We start from the raw sequence: 13,529 nt of genomic DNA on the forward strand, positions 1-13,529 counted from the left end.
GTGATCACAGCCACCCTCGTGCTAGCATTTAGGATATTGATGTTTAAAACCTCCTGAGATGGTCTGAGTGTAATTGGTTTATGGAAATAGAGACAGCTCCTGCTGGGGACTTAACTCAGGCTGCCAGGGTGGGAGAGAGGCTCCTGGCCATGGGTGGGTTGGGAAAGAGGGCAAGGGGTGGCAGTGGGGTGCTGCCAGCCCATCTACCAAACAGCTTCTGCCAGCCAACAGGCTGTGGTGGAGATCCACATCCCTCCTGCCCCAGGGAGCCTCTGGGATGTCCAACTTGGCTGGCCCCAAGCATGGTGGACACTCACTTCACCACGGAGCTCAGGGTTTCTACACTGGAAAACATCCAGCAAGCAACAGTTTGCTCTGCATGCTTGCAGGGAAGATGTTTCCAGGCTTGCACAGCCTCAGCTGCTGCTTGTCCCCAGCAGACAAGCCCTGGCCCTGGCTGCTGCTTCTTTATCCCCTTGGCACTTGGGTACCAGCCTGCCCAGCACTGCCCCAGAGGAACCAAACTCCTCAGTCAGGAGCTCATAGAATCATAGAATCACAGAACGATAGGGGATGGAGGAGAGCTCTCGAGATCATCAAGTCCAACCCTCCTGCCAAAGCAGGGTCACCTAGGGCAGGGCACACAGGAATGTGTCCAGATGGCTCTGGAAGGTCTCCAGAGAAGGAAACTCCACGATCCCTCTGGGCAGCCTGCTCCAGGGCTCCAGCACCCTCACACCAAAGAGGTTTTTCCTCCTGTTGAGGTGGAACCTCCTGGGTTCTACTTTAAAACCCATCAGATGTTGCTCCTCTGATGGAGATCCACATCCCTCTTGCCCAGGGAGCTTCTGGGATGTCCAGCTTGGCTGGCCCCAAGCATGGTGGACACTCACTTCACCATGGAGCTCAGGGTTTCTACACTGGAAAACATCCAGAAAGCAACAGCCCCTTCTGCTTGCCCCCCACCCTCCAGCTATTTATAACCATTCATAAGCTCCCCTCTGGGGCTGCTCTTCTCCAGGCTTCTCCAGAGAGATCTTCCAGTCCCTTAGTCATGCTCCAAAGCCAGCACCAACTGCTTCCTCCCCTCCTTTTCCAGGGTTCTGATGCCTCCTGGCAGGGCTCTTTTGGATGGCAGGCAGCACCAAGCAGAGCAGCCTCCCTCTTAACACAGACCAAAGCCTGGCTGGCTAATTGTGTCCCCTGGCACATGCATAATGCAGGAGGAGCCACATTCTCCCTTTCCAAGCATCCTGGTTTATTTATCAAACCCCTCTTTTATTTCTCGGGCTATCAGGTCCCAAACCCAGGCAGCAGTGCCCTGTGGATTCTTTGACACCATTTTATACTTTCAATATTAGGAACTCTTTCTCCCTGCTGTCCCAGTGAGCCCAAGTGCCTCATCTCCTGTCTTACTCCACCTCAGGGAGGAGTCCTGCCTCCTCTCCCCATGCCAAGCACCCCACAGAGGTGATGCTTCTGTGCCCAAAGAGGTTCCCTCCTCCCTGAGGCTTGCAAAGAGTTAGTAAGAGAGGAGCAGCTCCTAAACCCTTCAGCTGTGCCCCCAATATCTCTGTTCCCCCCTCCCCCATATCTCTGTGGTCCCCACCACAACTCCTAAACCTTTCAGCTCTGTCCCCAATATCTCTGTTGTCCCTACCACAGCTCCTAAACCCTTCAGCTGTGTCCCCACCACCTCTTGTCCCTACCATAGCTCCTAAACCCTTCAGCTGTGTCCCCACCACCTCTTGTCCCTACCATAGCTCCCAAACCCTTCAGCTGTGTCCCCACCACCTCTCTTGTCCCTACCATAGCTCCTAAACCCTTCAGCTGTGTCCCCACCACCTCTCTTGTCCCTACCATAGCTCCTAAACCCTTCAGCTGTGTCCCCACCACCTCTTGTCCCTACCATAGCTCCTAAACCCTTCAGTTGTGTCCCCACCACCTCTCTTGTCCCCACCACAGCTCCTAAACCCTTCAGCTGTGTCCCCACCACCTCTCTTGTCCCCACCACAGCTCCTAAACCCTTCAGCTGTGTCCCCACCACCTCTTGTCCCTACCATAGCTCCTAAACCCTTCAGCTGTGTCCCCACCACCTCTCTTGTCCCCACCACAGCTCCTAAACCCTTCAGTTGTGTCCCCACCACCTCTCTTGTCCCCACCACAGCTCCTAAACCCTTCAGCTCTCTCCCCACCACCTCTCTTGTCCCCACCACAGCTCCTAAACCCTTCAGCTGTGTCCCCACCACCTCTTGTCCCTACCATAGCTCCTAAACCCTTCAGCTGTGTCCCCACCACCTCTCTTGTCCCCACCACAGCTCCTAAACCCTTCAGTTGTGTCCCCACCACCTCTCTTGTCCCCACCACAGCTCCTAAACCCTTCAGCTCTCTCCCCACCACCTCTCTTGTCCCCACCACAGCTCCTAAACCCTTCAGCTCTCTCCCCACCACCTCTCTTGTCCTCATCACCTCTATTGTCCTCATCACCTCTCTTGTCCTCACCACAGCTGTGTCCCCACTGTCTCTGTTGTCCCCACCACAGCTCCTAAACCCTTCAGCTGTGTCCCCACCACCTCTTGTCCCTACCACAGCTCCTAAACCCTTCAGCTCTCTCCCCACCACCTCTCTTGTCCCCACCACAGCTCCCAAACCCTTCAGCTGTGTCCCCACAGTCTCTCTTGTCCCCAGCACAGCTCCTAAACCCTCCAGCTGTGCCCCCCAGCCCTGTTGTCCCCCTTGGTGGAGGCTGTGTACTCACACGACGACGTAGGGCCATGGGACAAGGCCCTCCCGTGTTGGGGGCAGGTTGCTGGCACCATGGAGGGTGACAGTGATGGCTTCCTTCCCCATGCTGGCCACATGTCCCCCACTGCCCACTGGTGTGTGCACAGCCTCCTCTGTGCCAGCAGGGGACTTGGATACCTGCTGGGAGCAAGTTGAGAGAGAAGTCAAGGTGGGGAGGGGTTGGCAGCTCCTGCAGGGAAGTGCCCATCCCTCAGCCTTGTCCCCCTGGCCCTAGCTCCCTGCTGAGAGCCCAGATGGGGGCAGCTGATGTCCCCAGCACATTCCCATGACCCAAAGAGCCCTCTGTGCAGTGCTGAAAGCCTGAATGATGGAGAACCAACCAGGGAAGGTGCTGTCCCCAGCACATCTCTGCCTCCCAAGCAGGTCACCAAGAGCTTTGCTCGATGCTGAGAGCCCAGCTGAGGGAGGAAAAGGTGAGGAGATGTCCCTGGGACACGTCCAGCACAGCTGCTTCCTCCCTGTCCCCAGTGCTCCACTGGGGGCTCCACACCGTGGATGTCACCATGCTCACAGCAGGGTCACAACGGGTGCCAGGCTCGGGGGAAGGACATCCAGCAGCACGAAGAGCATCCTCCATGGGGAGCACCCAGCCCAGAATCCCTGTTTAACGTGGTCCTATGGGGGCCAGCTCCACACCGTGGGCCAACCAAAGCCCCCAAGCCAGGTCTTAACCCTTTAAAGCACCCCCACGGCCCTCTGACCTTCCAACGACCACCCCCAGCACCCCTCTGCTCCCCTTTCTTCCCAGCCCTTCTCTGCAATTTCCAGCATCCCAGCAGGAGGTTGGGCTCTCAGCCCGATCCTGAGGGGTGGGAAAAGGGGAGAGGGCTGGGGGAGGGGAAGCCCAGCTCATTATTTCCCACCAGCTGATGTGCTAAGGAGCAGCAGAGCCACAAGCTGCTGCTTTCCTCACTCACGATGGGAAGGGGAGGGGGGTGGTGGTGGGACCCCATCCCCTCACCCATCACACCCAGCCCGAGTGAGAGACGGTGCTGACACATCCCCCATCCTCAGCCTGCCCCCACCTCGGGCAGCGGGCGGCAGGCAGGCAGCACCCACACGCCGGGTGCTGGCGCTCCAAAAGGGTTAATCCCTTCCTCCCCACCTCCCCTCACCCCCTCCTGCGCAGCTTCAGCCCCCCTGCGAACCTAAACTCCCCTGCGTGCGTTCCGCTTCTGACCTCCTGGGGTTGAAAGCAGGAGCTCCAGCCGGCGGGCTCCTCAAAGCCACCACTCGCAAATCCCCTCCGACGGGTGGCTTCGCCTCCCAGCCCTCTAACGAGGGGGCTGGCTCCTCCTAAACCCCGGCCCTCGTCCTTCCCGAGGCCACCCAGCTGCGGTGGCGATCGGCTTGGCGAGCAGGGACGTGACCCATCGCGTTGGGGAATGGGGGAGGATAAAACTCCTCAGCCCTCAGGATGGTTTGGGAGGGATGAAACCAACTCAACCCTCAGGATGGTTTGGGAGGGATGAGACCAACTCAGCCCTCAGGATGGTTTGGGAGGGATGAGACCAACTCAACCCTCAGGATGGTTTGGGAGGGATGAGACCAACTCAGCCCTCAGGATGGTTTGGGAGGGATGAGACCAACTCAACCCTCAGGATGGTTTGGGAGGGTGGAAATCTGGGGGGCTCTGCCCACTAACAGCTTGTAACCCCCCTCCCCCAGGGATCAGCTTTTCCTTTCCTACCCACCCCCTCCCCACCCAACCTCCTCGTTTTGTTAACTGTGGGCTGGGGACAGTCTCAGCGTCTGTGACAATCAGAAAGTGGCACCAAAGGGGTGGGAACACGAAGTGGGGGAGGGTTTCTTAACCCCCAGAGTGGCTGGGGGGTGGAGGGGGGAAGAGGGGGTTGGATGCCAGTCCTAATCCCAACCTCCAGCTCCAGCTCCCTGGGGATGGGGAGCTGATGTTGAGGTGGTACCTGACAAGTCACTTCACCAGGCTCAGGTTCTCCCTGGGCACCCTTCCCAAAAGCACAACATGGCAATCCTGACTCCTTCCCAAGGCTTTTCCAGAGAGGAAAGGGAGGGAAAAGTGGGATATGGAAGAGCATAAAAATGATCCTAAAGAAAACCACCACAGCTCACCAAGGGTGGGGAGGCACTGGAACAGGTTGCCCAGGGAGGTTGTGGATGTCCGCTCCCTGGAGGTGTTCAAGGCCAGGCTGGATGAGGCCTTGAGCAACCTGGGCTGGTGGGAATTGTCCCTCTCTATGGCAGGGGGGGTTGGAACTGGATGGTCCTGAAGGTCTTTTCCAACGCTGGGCTGGTGGGAGGTGTCCCTGTCCATGGCAGAAGGGTTGGAACTGGGTGATCCTGAAGGTCCCTTCCAACCCAACCCATTCTGTGAATCTATGATGCTGCCCCATCCCAGCATCAGCAAAGAGGGAAAACCATAGGATGGAGCTGGGGGGATGGTGAAAGAGGAAAACATAAACTGGGGTCTAAGACCCCTGGGCAAGGATAGCTGGGAGGGAGTTTCTGAGAGGCAGGGATGTGCAGGCAGGGATGCTCTCCATGATGGAGACCCTGCTCTCCTTTCAGGAAAGCAGCTGTTCAGGCTCCAGCTGTGGGGATTTGATGAGGATTTGCAACCCCAGTGCTCCCTAAAAACCCAATCCAGAGGAATTCCAGCTGGCAGAGCTGGGAGCTGACCTTGCTTTGACTTGCATGGACCTCCAGGCTCACTGATGGGGGAGTGCAGGACCTGTGGCTGTGATGCTGTGATGCTGGATGGATGTCTCACACCACCCCCTTTATTTACAGCTCCACATCACTATTTTGGGGACATTTCCCTCTATTTCCACCTTTCCCCCCATCCCCCCTCTTTTCTTTTACATTCCAGGTAACAGAAGCAGTTTGCTTTGCACACATTTTCCCCTCACCCACCTCTTCTCCAGCTCCCAGCTCTGATTGCTGGGAATGGTTACAGCAGGGTAATTAGGGAGGGGGTTTGGATGGGAAACTCATGAGTGGTGGAAGCAAAGTAAAAGCCAGCAGGGAGAAGAAAACATTTTAAATATAGCAGGTGTGAACAATGCCAGACTGTGCAGGCAACTGGTACCCAAAACCCTCAGCAAGGCTGTGATTAACTGCTAGAAATGGAAAGAAAAGAAAAGAAAAGAAATCCAAGTTGCTATTCAAAGCCAGGAGGAAATTCTTGCCAGGAAGGAGGGAAGCTGCCTGCAGATCCAGGTAGAGCCCACGCTTGGTTTTTCAGCTCCCTCATTCAGTGGGAAGCAAAAATTCCCCCTCCCTGCCAGGGAGGCACAGAACCACAGAACCACAGAACCACAGAGGCAGAGAGACACAGAATCAGAGACACAGAATCAGAGACACAGAATCAGAGACACAGAATCAGAGACACAGAATCACAGCCACAGAATCACAGCCACAGAATCACAGCCACAGAATCACAGCCACAGAATCACAGCCACAGAATCACAGCCACAGAATCACAGAGTCACAGAATCACAGCCACAGAATCACAGCCACAGAATCACAGCCACAGAATCAGAGAGTCACAGAATCAGAGAGTCACAGAATCAGAGAGTCACAGAATCACAGCCACAGAATCAGAGAGTCACAGAATCAGAGAGTCACAGAATCAGAGAGTCACAGAATCAGAGAGTCACAGAATCAGAGAGTCACAGAAGCACAGAGTCACAGAAGCACAGAGTCACAGAATCAGAGAGCCACAGAATCAGAGTCACAGAATCAGAGAGTCACAGAATCAGAAGCACAGAACCTCAGAGTCACAGAATCAGAGAGTCACAGAAACATTCAGGTTGGAAAAGAGCCTCAGGATCACCAAGTCCAACCCAGAACCCTGCTCTAGAAGCTTCACCCCTAAACCAGATCCCCAAGCACCACATCCAAACCACCTCTAAACACCTCCAGGGCCCTCTCACCTAGGAGTTTGCAACCTGTAGCTTGTGGGGATGGAGAAAAAAAACCCCAAAACCACACTTCCCACATCCTCCAACAGTCTCTCAGCTTGGTTAAAGCACAGCTTTAAAGCATCTTGAGATCCCTTGGGAGCACCACAGGCTCCTGCAGAGCACCTCCAGCATCTCATGCAAGGCACAGAGGGGTTGGATTCCATCCAGAGGTCCCTTCCAACCTCTACCATCTCATGATTCCATGCTTCTAGGATGATTCCATGCTACTATGATCCTACCTTAAGGCCACCCTCCAAGCCTCCTCAAGGATGATGATTCATTATTCACAGGGGAGGCTGATTAAGGGCTGGCTGAGCTGCCAGCCTCCTAATTTGTTTTCCCATCAAACTCTTTATCATCAGGAAGAGAAGCCTTGGGGCCCAGGCAGCTCCTCTCCAGCAGTGCTCAGCCAAGATTAAATTGCTTCTGGCTGTCAGCTGACAACACATAAATAGCCTCAAGAGCCCAATGTTTAGCTCAGGGAGGACAGCCCAGGCTGGGAGCCAGCAAGGACCTCCAAGCATAGCACTGTGGAGGCTTCTCCATCCCCTTTCCACAGCTGGAGGCCACAGCTGCATTTTGCCACCCCCCTCCCTTCCCAGCTGTGCTGATGCTTCCCAAGATCCCCAGCATGCTGGAGGTTGGAAGTGACATCTGGAGATCATCTAAGCCAACCCCACAGCAGCTTGCCCAGCAGCACAGTGCCCAGGGGGAGTTGGATCTCTCCAGAGGAGACTCCACAACCTCTCTGGGCAGCCTGCTCCAGGCCTCCAGCACCCTCACACCAAACAAGATTCTCCTCCTCTTCAGATGGAACCTCCTGGGTTCCAGTTTGTGCCCATTGCTCCTTGGCCTGTCCCTGGGCACCACTGAGCAGAGTCTGGCCCCAGCCTCTTGTCCCCCACAGCTCCTTCAGCTCTTGCTGGGCATTGCTCAGCTCCCCTCTGGGGCTGCTCTTCTGCAGGCTCTCAGCCCCAGGGCTCTCAGCCTTTGCTCCTCACAGAGCTGCTCCAGGCCCCTCAGCAGCTTTGCAGCCTGCCCTGGACTTTCTCCAGCAGTTCCCTGTCTCCTGGGGAGCCCAGAACTGGACCCAGTCCTCCAGATGTGGTTTCACAAGGGCAGAGTAGAAGGGGAGGAGAACCTCCCTCAACCTGCTGCCCACACTCTTCTTCATGCACCCCAGGACACCATTGCCCTTTCTGGCCATGAGGCCACACTGCTGGCTCCTGGGGGACTTGATTCCCATCAGCACTCCCAGCTCCTTCTCCACAGAGCTGCTCCCCAGCAGGTCCCCTCTCCCCTGGTTGTTCCTCCCCAGCTGCAGGACCCTGCTCTTGCCCTTGTTGAACCTCCTGAGGTTCTCCTCTGCCCAGCTCTGCAGCCTGGCCAGGCCTGGCTGAATGGCAGCACAGCAAACAGGCTGAGGGTCCACTCAGGTGGTGGATGAAGATATTGAACAGGACTGGACCCACCTCCCCCCCCAGCCTCTGCACTCTTGATGCTTGCAGGATGCCCTCTGAGTGTGGCTTTCCCTGGGGCACTGGACCACAGCAGCCCAGAGGTGAGCTCCTGGGGCTGCACACCTGGAACTTTCAACCCAATCTCAGCCCCTCCAGTGTTCCTTGGGACCATCCACAGCTGCTGTGCAGAAGTCAGCAGCCTCTATCCTTGGGTACAAGGTCTAAGACCCCCCTTTGCCCTGAAACTTCATAGTGAGCCCCACAAGCTCTCCTCCCAACCCTCCCAAGCTCCAGCTAAAGCTTCCAGGAGCAGGGATTTGCTGCTCTATGGTGAGAGCATTCCCAGCCTGAGCTCCTGGCAATTTATGAGTGGTTGTTGGGAATGTGTCAGCTTTATCCTCCTCCTGAGACCCCATAAAACAAGAGTAGGCTCAGAGAGTGAAGATGGAGTGGGGCTGCTGTGAGTTTTCCTCTCTGATGTCTCCCCAGGCTCCTTTCAAGCCTCCTTACGGCAGCTAAAGGGCAGGAAGCTGCTTCCCCCTCCCCCGGGGATGGGAGATAGAAGAAGTCACTTGGCCTTAAACGACCACCAGCAGCAGCCACAGCTTCCACCTCCAGCGCTGGGCTCTGCTGGGGCTGAGCATCAGACAGGGCTGGAGCATGGCCAGGACAGCCCAGAGCCAGGACAGGACATCCCAGAGCCAGGACAGGACATCCCAGAGCCAGGACAGACTAGGACATCCTGGAGCCAGACTAGGACCTCCCAGAGCCAGACCAGGACCTCCCAGGGACAGACCAGGACCTCCCAGGGACAGACCAGGACCTCCCAGAGCCAGACCAGGACACCCCAGAGCCAGACCAGGACAGCCCAGAGCCAGACCAGGACAGCCCAGAGCCAGGACAGGACATCCCGAGCCAGACCAGGACATCCCAGAGCCAGACCAGGACAGCCCAGAGCCAGGACAGGACACCCCAGAGCCAGACCAGGACACCCCAGAGCCAGACCAGGACAGCCCAGAGCCAGGACAGGACATCCCGAGCCAGACCAGGACAGCCCAGAGCCAGGACAGGACACCCCGAGCCAGACCAGGACAGCCCAGAGCCAGACCAGGACACCCCAGAGCCAGACCAGGACACCCCAGAGCCAGACCAGGACACCCCAGAGCCAGACCAGGACAACCCAGAGCCAGGACAGGACACCCCAGAGCCAGACCAGGACAGCCCAGAGCCAGACCAGGACACCCCAGAGCCAGACCAGGACACCCCAGAGCCAGACCAGGACAACCCAGAGCCAGGACAGGACATCCCAGAGCCAGACCAGGACAGCCCAGAGCCAGACCAGGACAGCCCAGAGCCAGGACAGGACATCCCAGAGCAAGACTAGGACATCCTGGAGAAGTTTCTCTGATTCTGTGCTTCTCCGATTCTCCCTCTGCTCAAGGCACCACCCTGAACTGATGGGTTTTAGGGGGATTGGAGATGCTTTGCATCCCAACTGCCCCATGCTTTGCTGTCCTCACATCCCAAGGCTCAGTGCTGGTCCTTTGCTTTCCCTCAGCCACAGGGCTTTGCATCCTCCTTCCCAAGCATCCCAGCTCCTGGTCTGGCTGCCTCACCCTCCGGAGCCTCGCAGCTAATCAGATTGGAGGCTCTGAAATCTCATTTGAGGCTCTGTTAATGCAGAGCTGGCATGACACAGGCCCCAGTTTGTCTCCAACCAGGAAAACCAGGAAAGCAAATGTGGGCAGGAAAGATGCAGCTCCCGGAACAAGCTCAAATGCAATTAGAGTTAAAAGGAAGATTAAAAAGGTCTCAGTGCTCCTCTTCCTCCCAGCCCTGCTCCCAGCCCTGCTCCCAGCCCTGGCAAAGGAGCATGGAGCTGTGCTTCCCTTCAAACAGGGAGGCAATTGCAGCAGGATGCTGTCCTTGGAAAGCAAAGAGCTTTTGCATGCTCCCTGTTGTCAGTGGAATCATAGAATGATAGAATTGTCCTGGTTGGGAAAGATCTCTAAGATCATTGGGTACTAACTGGAACACAAGAAGTTCTACCTCAGCCTGAATCCAATCTTTTGGGCACTAACTGGAACACAAAGAGTTCAATTTCAACTTGAGTCCAATCTTTTGGGCACTAACTGGAACACAAAGAGTTCAATCTCAACTTGAGTCCAATCTTTAGGACACAAACTGGAACACAAAGAGTTCAATCTCAACTTGAGTCCAATCTTTGGGGCACAAACTGGAACACAAAGAGTTCAGTCTCAACTTGAATCCAATCTTTTGGGCACAAACTGGAACACAAAGAGTTCAATCTCAACTTGAGTCCAATCTTTGGGGCACAAACTGGAACAAGAGTTCATTCAACTTGAGTCCAATCTTTGGGGCACAAACTGGAACACAAAGAGTTCAGTCTCAACTTGAATCCAATCTTTTGGGCACAAACTGGAACACAAAGAGTTCAATCTCAACTTGAGTCCAATCTTTAGGACACAAACTGGAACACAAAGAGTTCAATCTCAACTTGAATCCAATCTTTTGGGCACAAACTGGAACACAAAGAGTTCAATTCAACTTGATCCAATCTTTGGGCACAAACTGACACAAAGAGTCAATTCAACTTGATCCATCTTTGGGCACAAACTGGAACACAAAGAGTTCAATCTCAACTTGAGTCCAATCTTTAGGACACAAACTGGAACACAAAGAGTTCAATCTCAACTTGAGTCCAATCTTTAGGACACAAACTGGAACACAAAGAGTTCAATCTCAACTTGAGTCCAATCTTTAGGACACAAACTGGAACACAAAGAGTTCAATCTCAACTTGAGTCCAATCTTTGGGGCACAAACTGGAACACAAAGAGTTCAATCTCAACTTGAGTCCAATCTTTTGGACACAAACTGGAACACAAAGAGTTCAATCTCAACTTGAGTCCAATCTTTAGGACACAAACTGGAACACAAAGAGTTCAATCTCAACTTGAGTCCAATCTTTTGGACACAAACTGGAACACAAAGAGTTCAATCTCAACTTGAGTCCAATCTTTAGGACACAAACTGGAACACAAAGAGTTCAATCTCAACTTGAGTCCAATCTTTTGGACACAAACTGGAACACAAAGAGTTCAATTTCAACTTGAGTCCAATCTTTGGGGCACAAACTGGAACCCAGGAGGTTCCACCTCAACAGGAGGAGAAACTTCTTTGCTGTGAGGGTACCTGAGCCCCGGAGCAGGCTGCCCAGAGAGGTTTGTGGTGTCTCCTTCTCTAGAGGCTTTCAAGACCCATCTGGACACATTCCTGTGTGCCCTGCCCTGGGTGACCCTGCTCTGGCAGGGAGGTTGCTCTTGACGGTCTCTGGAGGTCCCTTCCAAGCCCTACCACTCTATGATTGTAGCACTCTGAGATCCTTGAATCCAATCACTGAGTCCAACACCACCTCAGCCACTAAGCCATGTCCCCAAGTGCCATCTCATCCACAGGTTTCTTGAACACCTCCAGGGATGGGGACTCCACCACCTCCCTGGGCAGCCTGTGCCAATCCCTGACCACTCTTTGAAGTAAGATTTTTCCCCTCCCCCTTAATCTCCAACCTAAACCTCCTCTGGTGCAACCTGAGGCCATTTCCTCTTGTCCTATCACTTGTTCCTTGGGAGAGGAGACCAGCCCCCACCTGGCTCCAACCTCCTTTCAGGGAGCTGTAGAGAGCAAGGAGGTCTCCCCTCAGCCTCCACACCTCCAGTTCCCTCAGCTGTTCCTCACCAGCCCTGTTCTCCAGCCCCTGCAGTGAGCTCAGCTGCAAGTCACTGGTGCAGCACTGGAAGGTTTTATCCTCCTGCATCCAGGATGTTTTCTCCCTGTTTGCTTGGACACCACTTTTGCTCCCTGATGCCTTGGAGCTACCTGGCATGGGATGGGAGGACCACAGAGCCTCCCTGTAACCACACTGGGGAAGGGACTGGAGACCAGGGCTGGGGAGGAGCAGCTGAGGATGTTCAGGCTAGAGGAGAGGAGGCTGAGGGGAAACCTCATTGCCCTCTACAGCTTCCCTGATAGGAGGTTGGAGTGAGGTGGGGGTTGGTCTCTTCTCCTTAGTTTTGGGTGAAAGATGGAGAGGAAATGACCTCCAGCTGCACCTGGGGAGGATGAAGTTGGAGATGAGCCAAAATTTCTTTGCTGCAAGTGTGGTCAGGGATTGGCACAGGCTGCCCAGGGAGGTGGTTTCCCAACACCTCCAGGTTCAGCAGCAAGCTCAAACCACCCCTCCCAGGACCAAAAAACAAACCCCCAAACACCTCAGTGCTTGGATCTACCTCGAGTGGATCCCTCAGCAACACAAGAAGATAGAGGGAGAGGAGGCAAAGGGAGGCAGGAAAGGCAATGCTGGTTTGTTTCATTGTCCTCTCCCCCTAACCCCCACTGCTGTGGGCAGCCAGGGCTGCTCTGCTCCCATTGCCCAGTTCCCAGAAGGGACTGGCAGGTGGGATTTTATCCGTGGATTTGGGGCTGAGCTTCATCTGTTCCTCTGATGATTGCTTTTCAGCAAGTTGTCTCCCCCTAACCCTCACTGCTGTGGGCAGCCAGGGCTGCTCTGCTCCCATTTCCCACTCAGCAGAAGAGATGGGAAGTAGGATTTTATCCATGGATCTTGGGGCTGAGCTTCCTCTATTCCTCTTCTTATTATTCTTGTTTTCTCAGCAAGCTGTCTCCTTGAGGGGACCCTGAGGGGACTCATTAGAGATCACAGAGTGGTTTGGGGGGTGGGGGATGCCAGAAGGGAGGATGCTTTCCCCTTAAGCAACAAGCAGGAGGATGTTGCCTCCAAATTCATTTCCCTCGGGAGCCTCGTTGGGGAAATCCCTTTGGGCTGACTCCAGACAAACCCCCCCAAACCTGCCAAATTCATTTCCCTTCCATTTAGGTAGCCAACTCCCTATTCACCTGGCAGATAATGAACTGGGCCAGCAGCCCAGCACCTCCTCAAGCAGCTCCAGCAGGAGAGTTCTACCCTTTCTATATTCATCAGAGTGATTTCTTCCCCACCCCCCACCTCCCTCCTCTCTTTTCCTTCTCCCCCCAGCCTCTCAAAATGTGCAATTTCCCCCTTTTTAACCCATTTGCTTTTCTCCTCCAGCAGTGATTTGACACTTAAAGGGGACATTGATGACTTGAATTGCAGGAATTAGAGCCATCAGCCAGCTCCTCCCTCCCAGCAGCCAAAGAGTGGCTGCTTTACAGCTAAGCAAATCGAGCTGCAGCTTGGGGAATCAAAAAAGAAAAAAAAAAAAACCCACAAAAAAAACCTCTTGAGGATTCATCTTCTC

General features: G+C 54.7%; 1 protein-coding gene across 1 annotated transcript in view; it reads right to left on the reverse strand.

The window, feature by feature from the left end:
• The window catches only part of LOC128980504 (coiled-coil domain-containing protein 33-like), a gene marked incomplete at its 3' end in the record, with an annotated part of 44,911 nt that overhangs the window by 19,325 nt on the left and 12,057 nt on the right, over positions 1-13,529 (reverse strand). The window contains exon 4 of the mRNA XM_054398976.1: positions 2,759-2,922. Within this exon, the coding sequence (XP_054254951.1) occupies positions 2,759-2,922 (164 nt within the window). The remainder of the gene's footprint in view (positions 1-2,758; positions 2,923-13,529) is intronic.

The sequence above is a fragment of the Indicator indicator genome, unplaced genomic scaffold (assembly GCF_027791375.1).
Source record: "Indicator indicator isolate 239-I01 unplaced genomic scaffold, UM_Iind_1.1 iindUn_scaffold_218, whole genome shotgun sequence".
Lineage (NCBI taxonomy): Eukaryota > Metazoa > Chordata > Aves > Piciformes > Indicatoridae > Indicator > Indicator indicator.